General features: G+C 46.8%; 1 protein-coding gene across 1 annotated transcript in view; it reads left to right on the plus strand.

The window, feature by feature from the left end:
• The window catches only part of LOC144153533 (uncharacterized), a 34,188-nt gene extending 25,242 nt beyond the window's left edge, over nt 1–8,946 (plus strand). Inside the window, exons 7-10 of the mRNA XM_077685160.1 lie at nt 1,415–1,508; nt 5,436–5,618; nt 6,358–6,480; nt 8,827–8,946. Coding sequence (XP_077541286.1) covers nt 1,415–1,508; nt 5,436–5,618; nt 6,358–6,480; nt 8,827–8,946 — 520 coding nt within the window. The remainder of the gene's footprint in view (nt 1–1,414; nt 1,509–5,435; nt 5,619–6,357; nt 6,481–8,826) is intronic.
• The last annotated feature ends 11,274 nt before the right edge of the window (nt 8,947–20,220 follow it).

Here is a 20,220-nt window from a genome sequence, read left to right on the forward strand (position 1 = left end):
GAGTTGCGTAAACAAATTAAAACGACAACAATAAATAATTGCCTCTTTTACTGAATATAACATAATCTTTAGGTTTATTATTTATTGTGTGTATTATAACAAAGAAGCTTAGATATTTAAAGTTTACAAACACAAAACGCGAACTGAAGCTTTTGGCGCTCGATTTGAACGTTAAAAAAAGCAGCAGATAGTAAGATAACACTGCGAAATGAAATTTGGCAGTGTTCTAGTGTAAGTAATCGTAGTATTATTTATTTAGCGTCTGTTTATTTAGCGCCCGATTTCATGCCCCTACCTCCCCAACTTTTGTTTTGTTTTGATATCTGCCTTGTTCTCCAACGTTGTTTCTGCAGGAGAAACTATGTGGTCTGTTTATTGCATTTGTACACAATGTTTACGGTCGCTAACAATAAGAATGGAATAAAATTGTGATTGCTAGTACGTTATAACTCCACTGAGTGACGAGAATGACTGTTGTCAGAGAGGGCTATGATTGTGCTGGTGGGGCAGGAGAGGAACAGGGAACGACGGAATGATGATACAGATGTCACAGTTCAAGGCTGTGCTGTGCTCCGTGCAAGGCTGTAGAAAACAAAAAGTGGGAGGGGGAGTGTTATTCTGTCGAAGTCGTAACAAGCAAGGGCTGATATTTTTTCCTGTTTCAACGTCGGTGCTGCCGATGCTTTTTATTGAATTTGGCAGCTTTTTTTTTTCTTTTGAACATTTTTGACGAGGTTGGGAGGATGGTGCAATGGGATGTCTTTTTGAAATTATATTGCATGCATGGCCTCAATCAATGAAGAGCTGAACACCTTTCCCACACCCTTTCAACACCCTTCCTAAAAACAGGGTGTTGAGGTTGGTCAACACCCTTTTTTTCACAAAAAAAGGGTGGAAAGCAATGAAAAAGGGTGTTGAGTTTCAAGAAAAAGGGTGTGAGGGCCTCCCAACACCCATTTTTCAATTATTTTACACCTTTTTTGGCCAAAAGGGCGTAAAAAAGTTTAGTGTGAAGAGAAAGCCGAACTGCTTCGAAGGGCTGCATTCTTTGAACAACGCCAACAAGACGGCCTTCTTTCTTTTTCCCCATCTTGCTAGCGCTGTTCGAAGTATGCTCTCCCACTGTTCACGGAAAGGGATGGGGGTTAGCGGGGTTGGTAAAAGTGGAGAGTGCGGGCATTCAATGCCAATGTGTAAAGTGGCTAGAGGGGTGTAACAAAATTGACATACCTGTGCGAGGATAGGCTCAACGCGGGGAAGTCAGGTACAATATACTAAAGGTATCAGTTTGTAGGTGTCGCCAGCTGTACGTTTCTTCGGGCGTGAGGGAGATTTGTAGTGGTCATGCTTGCAGTGGGTACAAGGGTGGCTTCAGTGGAGGATAGTGGGTCGGTAAATGTCTTTTGCTACGCAGGAGAGGCTTGTACCCGATACAGAGGACGCATCTGACGAGCGACCTTCGACGGGCCAGCTGTCCTGCCCCTTACCAGGACCCTATCTTTGGAATCGTGAGTATAAACGAGAGGGAGCGTGCGTGCTGCTGTTAGTTTCGTTCATTCACAAGCTTCAACTCCTTCTGAGTATATTCCAGCCAAATGTTTGATAGCGAGTACAAATAACCGACAAGAGAGAGTACGTATAACGAGTAATATTACCAATCTAGACATTACAAATAAAGAAATGACCATTATAAAGTAACCTTTCGTAAATCCAATTCATGACCAATTTCAAAACACAAAGGATAAGATGACGCAGAGAAAATTTGGTGACAAATTATTAAAATACAAAATGAGACGTTGCGTCCGCTTAGAGCACCACGGAGACACAAATAATATGTTTCTTTAACCCTGGTCCAAGCTGTCTTATATTACCAACATCAGCAATCCTTATTTTTTTAAGAAACCGAGTGTGCGTGAAATCTATAGCAACGATCGTTGCGGTGGTCGTAGATAAAAAGCTCAAACAGTTAAAGATGACACTTGTACAGGACGATTACGAGCGGAAAAGTCACAATTTTGGCAACTGGGGGAAGGCAACGACATGCTTTATTTACGGAAACACGTGGATGTGTGGCGTAAAAAAAAAGCCCGATCTATTGAACAGAAACGCACTGTATGTCGCAGCTGCAATGTATCAGGGATGAACAAATTGCCAGAAGAACCAAGTCTTCACAGACATACGACAAAGCGCCAATTTATGGTATCCACAAACAATTCAAAAGTTTACAAATTTATTTATTACTGCAGCTTTTATTTATTTATTATTGCGGTATTTATTATAGCAGTTCACGGCCAATGGCAAAGTCGTTTTTCTTTTTTAGCCCCGGCAGCACGCTCGTACCAGACGACATGCTGCCGCCTGATGACTGGATTAGCGCGGCGAGCTTGCACTAGTGGTGCAGAGATGACGAAACAGCTGAGATGGGGGTCGACGTATAGCTTTCTCCGGTTTTGATAAGTTTTGCCAGCGATTGATGAGTTTTGTTAGGTTTGGCGGTATTCTTGCTAGGCTAGGGTGTTTTGTGGGGTCGCTCTGCGTTTGTTCTTCCTCGGGAGTTACATAACTCTTTGGCGCAACCATAGTTTTCTGCACTGAAAGCGATAGAGTCACGATGCGCTGTTTCGCCGACACGGAGCAGTTACGTATAGATGGGCGAGGTGCATAGCGCCTCGCGCCTGGTGAGTTCTTTTCTTAATATTTTTTGATAACGGCACCGGACCGAGCTCAATATTAAACAGCTCCGCCGTTCGAATGGTACCGAATTTCCTTTGTTTAGATAATGGCTGCATACCTAAGCACCGGACGTGTTTGGGTGTGGTCCTCGTGCTGGCAGCGAGACAAGTGTCTCGCTGCCAGCTAGACACTTGCTATAAGCATTTTGCTATAAGCTACTGACATCGTAATTTATCTAGTGCCGTAATGTTCCCCAAAGCAGAGATATTCTTCCGCTACTAATACTAACCAGATGTTTTTAAATTACCGGAACTTGAAATGAAGGCACGTGACAATAACGGGCTTTTTTGCACTGTGGTGTCAGCTCTAATTGGCTCGTTTTCAACATAACATTGTTAAACTTATACCGACCACTAAGGGGATACAAGGCAGATAATGTTCCATATTATTTGAAGCTCATTCAACAAGGGTATCAATCTTCGCACAACCCGGGAGCGATCAAATAGACCGCGGAGTGTAATCGCACTACGGTACAGTCAAAAGCTTTATGACAGTACTCCCGGGAGCCTCTTCGCCGGTTGAAAGTGCATGTTCAAGATTTCGGCAAACATTAGAGGTCACCATGTGGCCAGAAATAATCCGAAGCGCTCCACTACGGCGCGCCTTATCGCGTGTGTAGCGTCCGTGCGTTAAAGCTCCCACTAACTAACTAACTAACTAACTAACTAAACTAACTAACTAACTAACTAACTAACTAACTAAATAAATAAATAAATAAATAAATAAATAAATAAATAAATAAATAAATAAATAAATAAATAAATAAATAAATAAATAAATCTTAGTGCAGACTGCTTTGGCGTGAAGCTGGCGCACTTTCATAGTTCGTACGTTCAGCGGACCGACTGCCTGTTTACGCTTGATGGCGCGATTTCCTGCTGCGCTAATTACGTCACGACATCTCAAAATCTCAAGACCCTATGGTAAGGCCCTTTTTACGACCCTACTGGAAAGCTGTAATCCATCATTTGACAAGGTTCTGTGTTTTTTCCTGGTTCATCAAACTCACCTCATTTCCACGCGTGCCCTCCAAAATCACTTCCATATATCGTGACTTAACCGCTGCTGTAAACAACTTCACAATCGAGCAATATCAACGAGTGGGTTCTGCGAACGTACAAACTACGCTGGTGTGCAAGGCCGTAAGAGCGCTCTCCTTCTACTAAGAGGCACTCGCTCCCGTGTTTACTCTTATAATGCTTTTACTATACATGATACACTTTGTTTTTCAAGTGCTAAACAGGGAGGAGCAGCGTGAAAAATGCCCCCCTCGTTCGATTGGCTGACACTGAACTGATGCCACAGAGGGTCCCTTATCCATGCCAGCTGCAGCCTGTCTCGGAGACCCGAAGATATGTCGTCAAAGTGGGGGATATTGTACAAGTGGTGTGGACTGGAGAGACAGCAGGGTTTAAAAAGGCCAAGCTGGACGACGTAACGAGCACTGGAGATGCGGATACACTCCGGCCATATCGATTTCAAGGCGTAGCAGCAAGCACTCGCTATTGATGCCTGTAACAGCCTGTTCAAGATAACAACATATCGTCGATGAACGGGATCAACGCCGCGAAGGTGGAATGATAGGCGATCACGTGATTTCCCTTTAATGAAACCGCACGGCGCACTGCCTGCAGGCGGTACTCGCCTTCCTCTAGCATTAGGCATTATATTCAGACTAGTTTGATCCCCGCCTGAAAGGCCTTTGTCAGCAACGCATTTTACTACACTATTGAAGAAACGCAGACCCGCGGCGATGGTCACACGGCGCAACAGATGTTGCCGCAAATGTCGGAAGCACGTCAAGAGGAAGCGAGTGACCACAGGTGCACGATCACAAAAATGGACAGGCATGCGCGAAGCGCGCATGGCTCGCAAGTTGTGTGAGCCTCGATCGGGCGGTCTGCTGCGGCAGGTGGCGCAGCAATTCAGGTTTGCGCACTACAGTTTTTAAATGGTGAGCTCGTGAGAAACTCCATGGTTTTGCGCCTCTCCGGCACGCACTGCAGATCCCAGATACTTTTGCGGCCGACTGTACGTTGTAGAGCGCTGAGAACCATGACACGATGAAACGAAGCCTGCTTTTAGTCCTCTTCGTTTCCCGGCACGTACAGAGCGTCTCGTTTGTATTGATTTCAACGTGGGCACCAGCTGCTGATAGAATGGGGCAGGAACCCGTAAAATTATTTGCATTCCGACACACTTTGCATATTAATATTTTGGAGGCCATCCACTGCGGAGGCCTGACCCGGGTTCCAAGAATAACAAAAACATTACTTTTATTTTATATATGAGGGGTTCGTTGCGAACTACAGTATCGGGGTGTGCTCGGCAAGTCTGGGTGCCTTGTCTGAGTGTGTTTTAGGTCCTATTGAGGCATTCTCGGTATTCCGGGAAGTCCGGTACGAACGAGGAATAAAAACTATTATGCCAACAGGTCCAACACCTGCCCTTATTGTGTTTGCCTCTTGTGAACCATCAGTATGAACCAACTAGCTTCTCTTCACACTCCACTGCGTGTTTGACTTTACACCATTACTTCTTCCCCCCCCCCCATTTTTCTTTCTGATCGTGGCATTCTCATGGGAAAAAAATATTTGTTTTATTTTTCTCTGTTCCCCTGTGTGTTCGCCTCAAGGCACAGTTTATTTATTTTCATACTCGGGATATAAGCTGGTAAAACTTGCTGGCTGGCCACGGTGCAGGAGCACGTTCTGAACCGGACCCACGCGGCGCTAGGGTCCCGTCGTCGGCGCCAGGGCCTGTCGCGCCTGTTCTTCAGCGTCAGCCTCCTTGGCGCGCATTTTGTGCTAGACCAGGAGCCCGGACCCAACGCCAGCGTCACCTTCGCGTCGGCCAAGTTTCAGGGGTTCATGCCCTACGCGAATGTGAGTACCCTATCACGGTGTGACATGCCTTTTTGTGCTGTGCGCTTACCAACCAATGGCTTCTCACCCTTCTTCGCGGGTAGCGCGACGGAACATTCACAGTTAATTTTCACACACTTATTAACCCTATGCGTCTATACGTTAGTAGAAACTTCTGGAGGGGGGGGGGGGGGTTGTTGCTCAATTACTAGCTTTAAGGGAGATAACGCCTTGTAACATAACCCCAATTTTGCCAATATATCGCGCAAGAACATATACACCCGCGTCATGTTGCAGGTATCTGTAACACTGCTTTTTCGCGTCGTACATGTCGCATGTGCACGTCGGCTGTTCCGAGAGAGAGAGATAGAGAGAGAGAGAGGGGGGGGGGTTGTTTGACGGTGTTGTTGGGCATATTTACATGTGAACTCATGGCGTCTGGTGCTCTCCCCAATTTAATTACTCATATTTAATTCTTTTATATGATCATATCCATGTATTAGATAAAGGTTCCCCTACACCCATATATACATCACTTTTATTAACGACATACTCTTTCTGTCCATACATCTTTTACCATAAACAGACTGAATGACCACATAATAGTTTTGGCGCTCTGTGCCCACAGATGCCCTTACGCCATATTATCAACGTACTAATGCTACTACTGCTCCAACATGTCTACGTTCGGCAGCTTAAATCTCGGTCAGAAAAAATCCGCGCCTGCAGCCACTGCCAATCTAGCCTCTGCTCCTCGCAGATGTGCCAGCTGATCATGTCTGGCAGGTGGAATGCGCGTGCCAACCTGCACACGGACTGCACCGAGGCCAACAAAGGCATCGAATGGGCCTCCGCCTTCGCCCCTTTCTCCGGGGACTGGATCGTGAGTCGCTTTCGGGAGATCTTTAAGTGCCAAGCTGGTTAAGGGCGAATAACTGGCGTAAACAAATATTGACGGGTTTAGTCGCGGTTGAAGTATGTGGCCTCAAATGCGGTTTCCATTACGAAAGACTAAATGGTATGTACCAGAGAAGATATGCGTCCGCCTACAACTGAGAATGCGAACAAACGTCGTTCCGGAAGGTTTCATTATACAATATCCAATCGATGACAAAGTATTTAGATGGCCTGAGTAATACTATGCCGTATGTAGTGCACACGCTCGCATTTAGACCAAAATGAACACGGTCGTTATCAGCACCGTTTGAGCTTTAACTAGGGTTGGCACGTGAAGCTCCAATAATAGTATGGCAGCCAGAGGTACCGAGTTCTTTATAGTTATAAACGGCCCATGCAAAGAAAACCATAAAACCCCATTGGCACGTCTCCTCCTACGTCACAAAGTTGGAATACGCGTTATGGTCGATGAGCACGTACCCTTTCATGCCTGAAGATTGGAAACATGAACCGGAGCGCCATGTTAACTTAGTTACAAATTTTTTTTTCTGCAAGAAGGATTTCAGACAATGCTGAAACTATACAGGAATATACTTCGCTATCTATTTTTATTCAATCGCCTTTACGTATATAAACGCACCCTATATCAGTTACCCATACAGCGCATTAATTATTTCACCGATGAATAGTGGTATGCTCGAAAACAGTAGAAACGTTTAATACTTAGAATGTCAAAAAAACGCGAGAAGTCAGGCAAGTAAAATTTGCTGTTCTTGACGTTGACTGCGCCTCAGTAAGAATTTACATTCCTTCTACTTCCGACGTGGTCGCCGAAGCTGCTCGAAGGAAGTCAAAAAGGGAGCACAAGCTACGCCTTTCTAGCCTTGTTGTTGCCATTGTACACCTTAACCTACTGTATTTATTTTATAGTTTTATATTCACTATAGAGAAATTCGACAGAATCATTGAAGGAATACTAATGGCTTGAACGATATTATCGCTCTGGGTACTCGCATTCGCATGGGAGGGAACTGGCTGCCGAAATGGCAGAGCCCCCCTCCCCCCGAAACGTTGAACCCTGGGTAGGTGTAATGCAAGAAGAGGAAACTGGTTATACCTGTCAACAATTACGGCTACCGATAATTCTTGTGTGGATGAGCTGCTCAACAGCCCCGTGCGGCTTCGCTCCATACTCTCGCCACGAAGAGCAGCCATTTTTTAGCTCCCGCGGTGTCTCAGTGCTGTGGCGTTGTGCTGCTGAGCCCAAAAACAGGGGTTCGATGCCAGCCTCTGTGGTGGTTTTTACAATGGAGGCGAAAATGGAAAGCAGCCGTGCGTCAAGATTTTGGTGCCAGTTAAAATTTTCCAGGTGGTGAAAATTAATCCGGAGCCTTTTGCTATCGGCGCACCTCATATCCCGGGTGTAGCTTCGGCGCGTTTAACCCAACAATAAATCAGCCCTGAATCCGAAAGATATGGGGAGGACGGCGTCATCTCGAAGTGTGTGTACATTTCTTGGTTTGGCTTTGTATTGTTCTTGTTTTATGTGCGCAGTACCTTAGAACCGCAGAATGTCCGTCCGCGTCCGTGCGCATAGCATTTACAATCGCAAAAAATCGCAGATGCACCGCCTGGATTCGACCCTGTGTGTCGTAGACCAGACAGAGTGAGGCTATGTTCAGACTACCGTCGTAACAGCCATATCGTGAGCTACGGACGTTAAAAACGGCGTGTCACGCAGTTTGGTTGGCGGAGACGTGAAATGACGTCATCCGTTAAAAATATTACGAAGGTTGCGGCAACAGTCTGAACACGGCCTTACAGTCAGTCGTCTTACCAATTTGGACTATGACCGTGAGTTAGTACCCTATAGTCGAGAGGCTTACTCCCTCGCCTGTAATGGTGCGGAGTACCTTAGGACCTGCCAATGTCCTTCCGCGTCCATCCGTGCACACACCACCAAGCGAAAATCTAGCGAAATTCGATTTGAGCCGTGAGCTGCAGATTTATTTAGGGAATAATCAAGGTGCAACTCACGGCTCAAATCGAATGACTGTCGCCTAATGGGATGTCACTCGGGGCGCAGCTTGGATGTCATTTCGAGTCCCCGTACTCCGCACCTTCGCCATCATCCAGGGAGTGGAGATGCAGCAATTTTTGTTTTCATTTTCACTTTTGTCTCCTTCCATGGTTTCCTTTTCCTTCTTGTCTATTCCCATCTCCCGTAATAAAATTGCTTGCGACACTGTCTGTGCGTCTGTATCAAATACTTTAGTTCCTTTTAGTCCATATCAGTTTCTACGTAATAACGTCCTTGTCACTCTGTCTGCAGCTCGGCTTTAGAGGCTCGATCCGTGGTCTGGCGGTCTTCGACGTGGAAGGAGACGACAGGGACGGTCACTGCGGCGAGAAGCACGTTCTTCTCAAGCGACTTAGGGATCTGCTGTCGTAGAACAGCCGCTCTTGTGCGTCGCCACCGTTCATGCCATCGGCACGCGGATACACTTGCTGAACCCCTTGATTCGTCAGTGCATTCGCCGTCGGCTTCATGTTTCAGTCTTAATTATTTTTCTGTCACATGCAATCTCGATGTTATAGTTTCCCATCTGCGAAATTCGCATGATTTGACGAACGCAATTTTTTCACACATTACACGAGGTAGATTGAAAGGCAGCTTATTTGTCGTTCTAATGAGAGCAGGCCTTATCTGCCCTGCTATACGTAAGTGAATGCGGTAATCTCACGTAGAGCACGCCCCACTCTTTATGGCGAAAAACACAGCGCCGAGCGCGCACACGGCAGGTGCGACAAACAATACCGTATTTGCGGAAATTTTAGGGTAAATTTCTAAAGGTGTTACATTCTGGTCTGTCAATTTGTCTCTTGAAAAATAAAAAAAATTGCCACAGCAAACATGTCAGTGGGTGTGATGAAAATCTTGTCCTTATGCAGGTATGACAGTTTTCGTAACGACTCGGCAAGGTACATATAATGCAGTCGAGAGCACGGAAAGCGGTTGGCGGGAAGTTTGAACGAAGGGAGAAATGCGGTAAAACATCGCAGTAGTAACCGACAGCGCACAGCGTGTTCTCTAGCAGTGAGTAAGTAGCTCAGCCCTACTTACCTAAGGAAGCATAAAACACCAGGAAACACTATCCTTTGCCTAGCGCCACTCATCAAGAACAAAGAGTATAAAATGATGCTAGTTGGAACGACCACGTCCCCGTATTACCTACCCCTCTCCCTATCTGAACACCACGCTATCAATCAGACTGTCTGTCGCTACAAAAACGCACAATGCATTCAGATCTGTGCCCTCCAACCGAGAAAAGGCCTGCAAAGAAATCTGAAATTTTGTCGAAGGTTCAACCCTTCCCACGAGCATCAGGAGAAAAAAACTAGCCAGCTCCAACCGCATGACACTCAGCTTCGCGACACTCAGCGGGAATTCATTCAAGCACGAGAGAGCCTTTATTTTAATAATAGTTTGCTCACTCTTCCTAGGCCACTAACCCAACGTCTGAAACGAGATCGAGGGTGTAGGGCCAGTGAGTCAGAGGAGGGACCGGCTACGCATGAAAGGGGTCTGCCATCGTTGAGAGGAAGGTCACAAACGTTACGACGCAGAATCGGAATACAAGCGTCGCTGGTAATTGGTCTTGCGGAGGTGAAAAATGGATTTGGCTGAAGCAAGGCAGAGGCCAGTGGAATTTGTAAAGGGGTGTTCGGCCCACTGTGGTCTTGCAACCGATGACATTGCGGACGGAGTTCAACGGGTTCACTTTTAACAATGGAAATATGCTGAAGAAACGTATTACGATGACTCCTATCCCTATCCCCCCCCTCCCCCCAGCTGACTCGATCTATTGGCTGGGTCGCTTGCTGCTTTTGACCGTCCGCCAACTGTGACGAATAGCGCTCGCTCCTTAAAGGCACTACAAAAATTGTAGCTCCACAGCGAGGTTAAGCCGGTTGTGGAAGTGGATTACTACAGTGAGTTATATTATGGTGGCTTATCACGCTGATCGAGGAGACACAAACTTGCGTTTCTTGGATTTAATTCTGAATAATTTCTCATATAGCTTGTTTAATAGTTGCCATAAAACAAGACTTATAGCCGTTTTCTGTAACCATATTACCCCCGTGTCTCGGGTCAAGCGAATTATCACTTCTCAGTGCCAACCTGTGTAATATGTTAGTGGGAAAGCATAAATGATCCATTCGGCGAAAAAGCCGGCATTGGCGTTTTCTGTAGTAGCGAAACAGCGCCTATATTCCCCGTGGCTGCGACGCTCATCGCGTTCCAAACACGGGCAGCGCAGCGGTAGGGAGGGGCACGTGCTACACGCTGGCATCACCCATTGGCGCAGCAGTCGCCAGCAAACCTTCGCAGCGCGCCGCAGAAATCGCTGCCGGCGCGGCGGTAGCTCCTCTTAAATTGCGAAAGGGGGGGGGGGTACAAATGCCGGCATATCCGCTCCCCTCCACGTCATCTCGAGAATACTCAACCGGATGTTGTTACGTAGCTGCAGGATGCAGGCGACGCCAGCCATAGTAGATTAAACGATGATTTCTGGTCGGTCATGACAGCATCAACACTCGGGCTATGCCCCATTCTATAACCCTTGTTTTCATCGAGTTAGTATAGTGATCTGCGTCCCTGCCAACTTACTCGCATTGTAGCTATATTTAGTACCAGTTCAGGCGACCTTCCGCTCGGGAATATGCGGTACCCAGTGAGCACAGCCACCCGTTGTGTCAGCAAGCTTTTGGGGATATTTCACAGCAGAAACCTATCTTAGGAAACAAACGCACACACACTGAAAAAAAAATACCGGCAAAAACAAGATTAAAATGAACCCAGCATGCAAATGCAGCTTCGAGTTCGGCCAGCCCTTTGCTGACGTATATGGAGATGAATGAATGAAATCTTTAATCAACATAACAGCGGAAATCAGCCCAAACCACAAAAATGTGCAAAGAACATGTGCTGAGGCTGTCGCAAAGAGAAATAATTACCCGAAATCCTCTTTGGAGCGCATGGAAGGCGCCATAGATTTCAAGCGTGATAAGTTATATGCTTCAAGAATAACCATTAATAAAACATGGATGTAGATCTAAGGTGTATTTGAATCCGACTTCACGAAGCTGCTAACCAAAGGTAGAACCACAATTATCAGGCACTTAGTGATAAGCAGCTGACTTCCAGGCATGTAACGGAAGCTTTATCGACGTTTTACTTTGCCTGGATCATGAAACAAAAAATGGCTAGAAAGACCTATATCGGAAGACGTTAAACGCTCCGTGCGTTGGTATTTCGAGCGCGACAGCAGCGCCGCCGAACTGTGGCGCCGTCAAAAACGGGATGTTGGTTAGCTTGAAGGAGTGGCTGTACGGGGCACACATCCCGCAGTCGTTAGAGAAAGTCTAGTAGTAGTGCGCGTTTCTGTGTATTGTTGGGTGTACAGCTCTTGCTACATTTCATAAAAAAGTTGCACACAGGCTGCCGAAAAAATAGTTCATCTCGGTTCTCTTGAAATGAAGCCGAAAGGCAAAAGCGATGAATCCGCGCAATGCGACGTTCAGTCTAAGCAACGCCGACTGACCTCTCGCCATAAAGATTCGTTTGGCTGTTTTGTGGGAATGTGGTTTATACTCGCTGATCTCGTTTCTGTGCTAACCCTCTATATAAGGCCTGTGAAAGCCGGTGCTCCGCGAAATTTGTATACGCCTCGAGCGCTGCCTGTACGGGCGCCACTGTTTCTTCCTTACTGGCACAGCGTTTATTTATTTATTTGTAGTTTCATTAACTTTCTTTCATAAGGCGTGAGTGGGCACTTATTTAACGAACGAAGGAAGGAATTGTACAGGAAAGGCAGGAGGTTAACCAGAATACTGTCCGGTTGGCTACCCTACTCAGGGGGGAGTGGATACGGGAAATGAAAGGGAAAGAAAGGACAGTGGTACATATTAAAGGAGAAAACGAGAGAAAGAAAAGTAGAACAAACACAAGGCGTGACCAGGCAACTAGAAAGGCGGTAGATACAACGCACACAACCAGAAAAGGCACAAAACTAATACGGTCTGTTGCCTCGGCGTTATGAAGCGGTCACAATGGCACAGAAGGTGTTCAATCGTCTCGTCGGTGGCGCACGCATCACAAGCAGGGCTGTTGGCCATTCCAATGGTGTAGGAGTAAGAACCGGTGAAGATAACACCTAGCCACAGGCGACAAAGTAAGGTGACGTCCGAGCGTGGCACGTTATAAGGTAGGTGGCGCTGCAAATCGGGGTAGAGTGAGTAAAGACGAGCGTTTGAGAACTCAGGTGTATTCCACTTAGCGAGAGTGATTTCCCGGGCAATGGAGCAGAGCCTTGTACAATACTAACATTTTCGCATGGCTTATATTTTTATAAAAGCCACAAGTTATTACCCTGGATTCGGTAATCACATCTCCGAAACATATTTTTCTACGACGTATATATGCGAAACGAAGCCGCATTCGTTATCCGTGCTGCAAAATGAAACCCACCTCTCACTGTGTCAGTATCAGGTCTAAGCGAAGCGACAGTAGAAATCACTTGTGCATGATGTATTCGGAGGTGACAGTGGTGATATGCTGTTGCCGTCGCCGACGCCCGAAATCGCGGCGACGAAGCGCGCAGAACCGCGTCCTCTGGTGGCTGTTGTTGGCGTTCGAGTACTACACGAAGACGCAGCTACTTTTTAAATCCAAGAGCTACTAAACGTACTCTTTGCTTATAGGCGTCACCATAACAAGTTTTATAGGACGCGGAAATGCGAAAAGAAGCGAAACAGAACCAAAACACTGCACGAACCCTTATCAGCCACGCAGCGCAAATCCCGCAAACACCGCGGAGAAGCGGCGGCAGGCGCCGCAGCGATCGCGAAGCTCGAGGCAACATGAACTTCGCCGGGAACAAAAACAGCGCGCCAGCATACACCCCCAGCAATATTCCTAGAGTGCTATAGAATATGCGCTGAGCAACGGTTCACACGAAACTGCCGGGATTTCACAGGCAGCCACCGCAGCTAAACGAATGGGCCATTAATATGCGCGTCAGTCATCTTGAAGCAGTGACGGTTTCTGTCGTTTTCTTTTTTTTTTGTCGCTGAGCTTATGCCTACCCTGGCATTTTATTATTACATTTCGATTATGCTTTAACTATCTCTATGGTTTATACCTCTTCTGTATTACGGTGCTCGTCGCTGCTTACCCCTTCCTATGTGAACGCGCGGAGCTCATGCCCGTGCGGCCTCGGCGGCTGCTTCGACGCAGATATCGCGGCCAACTCCACACGACTAACATTTCGTTGACACAGGCAGAGGGAACACTGGTGTTGATACCGGTGCAAAGCTTGGGCATTAGTTGCCCGGTGTTCACAGTTATGAGTTGACGAACATAGCAACTGCATCAGCATGTTTTCGCGAGTCGTGTGCAGGTTGCCCCGACTACTTCGCTTGGATTCACTGCTCCTAATAAAGTACAGTAATGCGTGAACCGCGTGTTTACAACAGAACTCACAACCGTTCGCTGTACCCGCTTCAACCAAAAGTCGTAGCCCAGGGACACGCCTGTCATGGGGCCAACGCCACTGCTTGAAACATGGTACGGCTTCGTTGGGCTCGCTTGCTCCTCCCGGACGCAGTAAACATCGTTTGCGGTTGGTATCTGGCAACCATGGTTTGAGGTTTTCTTATAGCCTACCTATCTAAAACCGTGAATACGAGCGTGCTGGTTTGAGCAATCATTTATCACAGTGTAGCGCGGGAAGTCCCGGGCTGCGGGCAAGAGACGCCGACAACATCCGACAAATGACGCCAGTGGCCGTAGGTGGCTCTAGTTGTTCAGGCGCCGGTGTCGCCACCATATCAGCGCGCGGAGCCTAAACTCAGGCAAGTCGTCCGGACCAGATGGACTCAGCTGAGCCTTTTAGAGAATATTTAGATACGAGCTATCCTTAGTTCTTTTCACAATGTACAATGAAGTCTATAACATCAAAGCCCTGCCTCCGTCATCCGCTGCGCCTCATAGAGTCGTAATCTCCAAAACAAAGGAAATTGAAAAGCCAAAGAATGTGAAGTCCTGCCGGCGAATTCCTCTAAGCAGTGCGGATTACTCAATATTTATGAAGGTTCTTTCAATCAGGCTTCAACCAGGTATTGATTGAATAGTCGGCCCTTATCAAAATCAAACATGCACAGTTAGAGCCGCAGCATATTGATATACACACAAAAGGCGATATCTGTGCAGGAGTGCGCTGAGGCCATGAACACCGAAGCCTCGGGTATACAGCTTGACCTGAAAAACGCGTTTGACTGCGTGTGCCACCAGATTCTGTCTTCGATACTTGAACCTGTTAACGTCGGTAATGCCATTAAAGAGGGCGTGGCGTTGCATGTTGGAATTGCACTGCTCGTCTGATCTTAAACAAGTAGTTGGGGGCACCCATCGATGTTCGTCGTTCTATACTTCAAGGCTGCACCCACAGCGCCCTCTTGTGTCGTATATATATATTGAAGCTTTGAAGAAAAAAATTGTACAGTAAAAGCTCGTTAATTCGAAATTCACGGGGGCATCTAACGAGTTTAGATTAACCGAAATTATATGTAACGAAAGGGAATAAAAATGAGCAACATTCGACGAAAAAGTAATTGGGAGCACCTCGAGGTGCTACTTTTATTTTAAAAAATTAGCAGTGGCTTAGCTATGCCAGGATATACGTAGCGTGAGCTGAGGTGCAGCTGGTTACTCTGAGGTTTTCTGGTTGTCTAGGATTACCGGATTATTATGATTACCTTAAACGATTTCCAATCCAATTCAACCCAATAAAATCCCATCCGGTCGCGGCGGAGGCGGCTCCGGCGCGCCAGCTGTGCGCCGTGAGGCGGCACTGCTCCTCGCGCATGCGGAGCACGGCTCTCCAGGAGCCACGCGAAACTCCTCAACCTCGGCCATTGTAGCTCAGGCGACAAAACAAAACGGTTATTTTTCTCTTCTCTATCTTTGTGAAAGCGATCACCATTGGTCGACCTTCGAGACCTCTAACGTGCTGGAAATTGTCTTCTTTCCCATTCTCGAAAATGAAGAACAGCCGGGCGTGACCGCGTCCTTCTGTTGAAAATGAAGGTCGTACCGGCGATTCATCCTCTTCACTCGTGTCGTCATCGTCCATAGCAGGTTCGTCTTCGCCGAAGACTTGGGCTATAATTTCATCTGTGGCGGGCCCGCAGTCAGCGGCGCAGTTGTCTACATTGACGTAGTCGCCGACGTCCGTATCCCCGACCAATGCACGCGCATGAACGAGAACAGGACTCCACCTCCTGAAGACGCCATACAAATTTATTACACAATAAAGATGTTTATCCTCCTCCTCCTCCAGAAGTTCACCGGTGTCAGTGTTAGCGTCACCGTAGGCGCAGTGACGTAAACCATTCGCGATTTTCATCCACCCAGCACTATCTTTCGACAGCGACTGCAACATCGTTATGGCGGCGCGCAGTTCGAATTATCCGCGGCGGACTGAATTGGCGTTCGAATCGAGTTTTTAATCAACCCAGTGCCATCTTTTGAGAGCGACTGCAAGATAGTTACGGGGCGCGCTGTTCGAATTATCCGCGGTGGACTGAATTGTCGGTCGAATTAATCAGCTTTTTTAATACGTGGCTGTACCACGCCACTTATTTCGAATTATCGGGAAATTCCAATTGACTTTTGAATTAACGAGCTTTTACTGTAAAGGGATGTCTGCAATGTTATCTCTCCAGTACCTTTGTACAGATAATTATGTTCGGTTTGCCGGCACCTAAATGTCTTCAAGCGAGTGAAGCGTATGGAAGTACCCCCTGGAATGAAGTATACACGCAGGTACAGTGTCTGTTAGCCCATGATGATGAAAGGGGGCTGTGTGTGCGGTGGGGATTAGAGTTCTATATTTTTAAATAGACTGATACCATCGAGCACGTATTTCTTCGCTGCGTGGCGGTTTTCCTTTGGGACATCGTCCAGAGAACGATCCCTAAAGAGTTGAAAGTACACCAATATAGCATAAGGAGTCTGCCTGTAGAAAATGAGGAAAATGTACCCTTTAATGTGGTAATGTTAATTGGCCTCCAAAGTATTTGGAGTTGCCTCATGGCCTGCTTCCACAATGATGCGGACGCGAGGCCGACACGAAAGTGCTTCCGATATAGCGTAAGCAAGTTTGTTCAAGTGCAGGGTGCAAAAGACCCCGTTCCTGAGTGGCTCCCAAATTGGCTACCACACCTAAATTGGTTACCACACCCTATAATCATGTTTCATCGGTAAATATTCTTTGGTTGTGTTTACGGTGTATTAACATGTTCAAACTGTAAATATTGTTTGGCTGTGTTGTGTTGGGCGCGACGTCAGAAACAGGTAAATAAAAAGCGGCCACAGCACAGTTGCCAATAAAAAGAATTACCAGTGGCTTAGCTAGGCTATGGCGGGGTATACGTAGGGCGAGCTAAGGTTCAGCGGGTTATTCGTAGCTTTACTCGTTGCCTAGGATTAGCTTGATTACCGTGCTTGCTGCTGCTTCAATACGCATTATGTGACACATGGTCATGGATCAATCGGGTCCGGCACAGCGTCACCAATCGCCCCAGAGCTAAGCTGATTCCACAGGCGCATGCCGGTGTTGCCGCGATGCACGAGCCATCTGATGCACACCCAGCCACCTCTCGCATGATTATCAAGTGGACCGGGCCGCAACGTGCGGAACAAAAGTCGGCGTAGAAGCTGGGCGCGCCGGGCAGCCAGCAACGTGCTGAGCGCGGTGTGACGTCACTGCTCCTCGCGCATGCGCAGCACAGCTCTCCAGGAGCCACGCGAAACTGCTCAACCTCGGCTGGTGTAGTTCCCGCTACAAAAGTTGGGAGGTCATTGGACTGCCTCTGTGGAGACCTGCTTACAGATTCAATGGGATCGCACACGTGTTTTTATTCATGTACTTTTTACAGCGGCGGTCATTTTCTACGGACTACAACAGCAACAACGACGCCGCTTTTTAGGCAAAACTGGGCTTTTAAGGCTTTCTCCTTAGTATTTTTACGTAACCCAAACCTGCGGCCGCAAAAACCGTAAGTGGCGAAGGGAAGGTCAGGCTCATACGGTTGATTGGGCCCTACAAAGAAAACCAAACGTCTTGCTGGCAAGAAGCAGCGGCATTGGAAAAGAAACTCAAGAAACGTTAAAAAAGCGCGACGCTGAAAACGCAGGACAAATAGAAACACAGAACGAGGCTTCCTGTCAACAGAAGCTTAATCAGGAGAAACGAAGGACACATTGCCTCCCAGTGACCAGACAACGCATGCGTCACAATGAGATAATGGCAACCCAAATAAAAACAAATACAACTTCCGCAAAGTGTGCGACTGACTAGCTGCCAATACAGGCAATCTCTTTCACGCATAAGGAGATATCAGCCTGATTGAAACAATTGTCACCTCTCTGGCTTATCTGGAACCCTTTGGCTATCTCCCACTCATTTGGTGCGCATGCTGAAGCAAATTTTTTGTCGCAAGAAATCCCGGGCCACGTCCAGTAACGTTAAACCTGGGGAGGGGCGTAGCACGCAGTGTATAAGTGTATTCTTGGTGCATTTGGTGTTTTTGCCTACGGAGATGAAACCGTAGGGAGGTAGAGGTATGCAGGTTTACCGCAAAAGTCTCTCGTCTTTGAAAGGCGAAGCTCTCTAGCGCGAGGCGTTAACGCGTATCCCGGTGTTTTTTCAGAACGCGTTACGTTCTAGCACGAGGCTTAAGCGAGTTTCCCGATGTTTTAGCGCCGTGACGACATGACATGACGATTACGACGATTCTTACGACAACGAAGACCTCAGGAGATGCCAACAGCCCCAGCCGCTAATGGTCTTTGCCCCTTAAAATCGGCCTGCAACCATGCCGGTACCGCCACGAGCTGCAATGCGTCGCGGGATGGGACTACAGCAGCTGCGTTTAAGGTCAATTCATAATATCTAAGGCTCACTTTTACGCACGTGCAGGTTTTTGCAACGTGCTCCTTGCAGCATGAAAGGGAAAGCACATACACATCGCCAACATTGCACTCAGCAAACCTTGTCTCATGTTTCACACTGCACACATTCGTGCCGCCGTAATGGTCTCCGGACACCTTCCTCTCAACCAAAGAACTCACCCTGCCAACCTTGTTTGTAGAATAAAAAAGGACCTTCACATCGTAGCTCAAACTAACCTTTTTTTGTACGCCTGTGACATTTTGTGCAGGAATGTGATTACTACTGGCTTCTTATTTATACCACCGAATAATGAAGGACTATTAACGTCTAATGAAGGGCTATTAAAATCTGCAGGAATTCCGAGAATTGTTTACTAATGCGTAGTATTCCAATGCCGCTTGTCGTGAGTGGGACTTCTGTACAGTCGATTTTTATGGTTTTTTTCTATATCCTGTCACAAGAATTGTGTTTATTTACGCTATCACAACGATTACAGGTGGAACATCCGCGAAATCTGCATTATTGTGGAAATGCAAGGCCTTATTATGTTAGCCATTTTCAGTAATTTTTTTAATATTTTACTTATTTTCGAGTCTCAAAATTTTGTTCAACCAATTATCTCTACTTACGCTACTATAACGATTACAGGTAGAACTTCCGCGAAATTTACGAAATTTGCAATATTGTGGAAATGCAGGGCCCACATATTGAAAGTTTTTATATTTTTCTATTTTTCATTTTCCCACTAGATTGTTCGACTAATTATCTCCATTTGAGCTATTATAACGACTACAGGTGGAACTTTCGCGACATCGGCAATATTGTGCGAAATATTTTTATATTTTCTGATTTCGAATTTTTCAAAATTTTGTTAGAACAACTATATTCATTTACGCTATTATTGGGATTACAGGTTCCGCAAAATCTGCCTTATCGTGGAAAGGCAGGGCATTGCAGGGTTCGCAATTTCGGGTAATTTTTTTTGTTTCCCTTCTTTTTTTGGCTTTTCAAAACTTCGTTCCACCAATTATCTCCATTTATGCTACTATAACGATCACAGATGGTACTTCCGAGAAATCTGCATTATCGTCGAAGGGCAGGGCGTTATAAGGTTCGCCATTCTCCATAATTTTTTTATATTTTTCTTCCGTTCTAGTATCGAATTTCTGTTCGACCAATTATCTCCATTTACGATACGTAAGGATTACAGGTGGAACAGGTGGATGAAGCCCCGGGGCGCTCCCACGTTGGGACGGAAAGGTGAAGCTTCACCGCTGCATCATGGGCTTTCTGGAGAGCCCATAGCTGACGAGAAGGCTCGGAGCTTCGTATCGCAGAGCTCCACTTTCCTTCGGGGCAGCTGTTCGGGCCTCTGTGTAACGAGGTGCATCCCCAGCGCATGTGTTCTAAATTGCTTCTCTGTCCACATCTCCGGCAGTCCAATCTAAACCCGTCTGGATATATGGAGCGTAGTAAAGCCAAGTTTTGATAGGATACTGTCTGAAGCATGCGCAGTCTGATAGCCTGTGGTCTGTTTAGTTAAACGTGGGCGGAGGGGAGAGTAGACTCTCCTGTCAAGGTAGTAGTGCCTAGTTACCTCATCAAAGGTGTAAAGAATATCTGGGAACTCGAGAAGCCTAGGATCAAGAAAACCTCGACTCGCATTCGCCTCCGCGCGGTGGGTTAATGCGTGCACTTGAACGTGT

This window comes from Haemaphysalis longicornis, unplaced genomic scaffold, assembly GCF_048455015.1.
Source record: "Haemaphysalis longicornis isolate Haplotype H1 unplaced genomic scaffold, Haemaphysalis longicornis Haplotype H1 scaffold_9, whole genome shotgun sequence".
NCBI lineage: Eukaryota > Metazoa > Arthropoda > Arachnida > Ixodida > Ixodidae > Haemaphysalis > Haemaphysalis longicornis.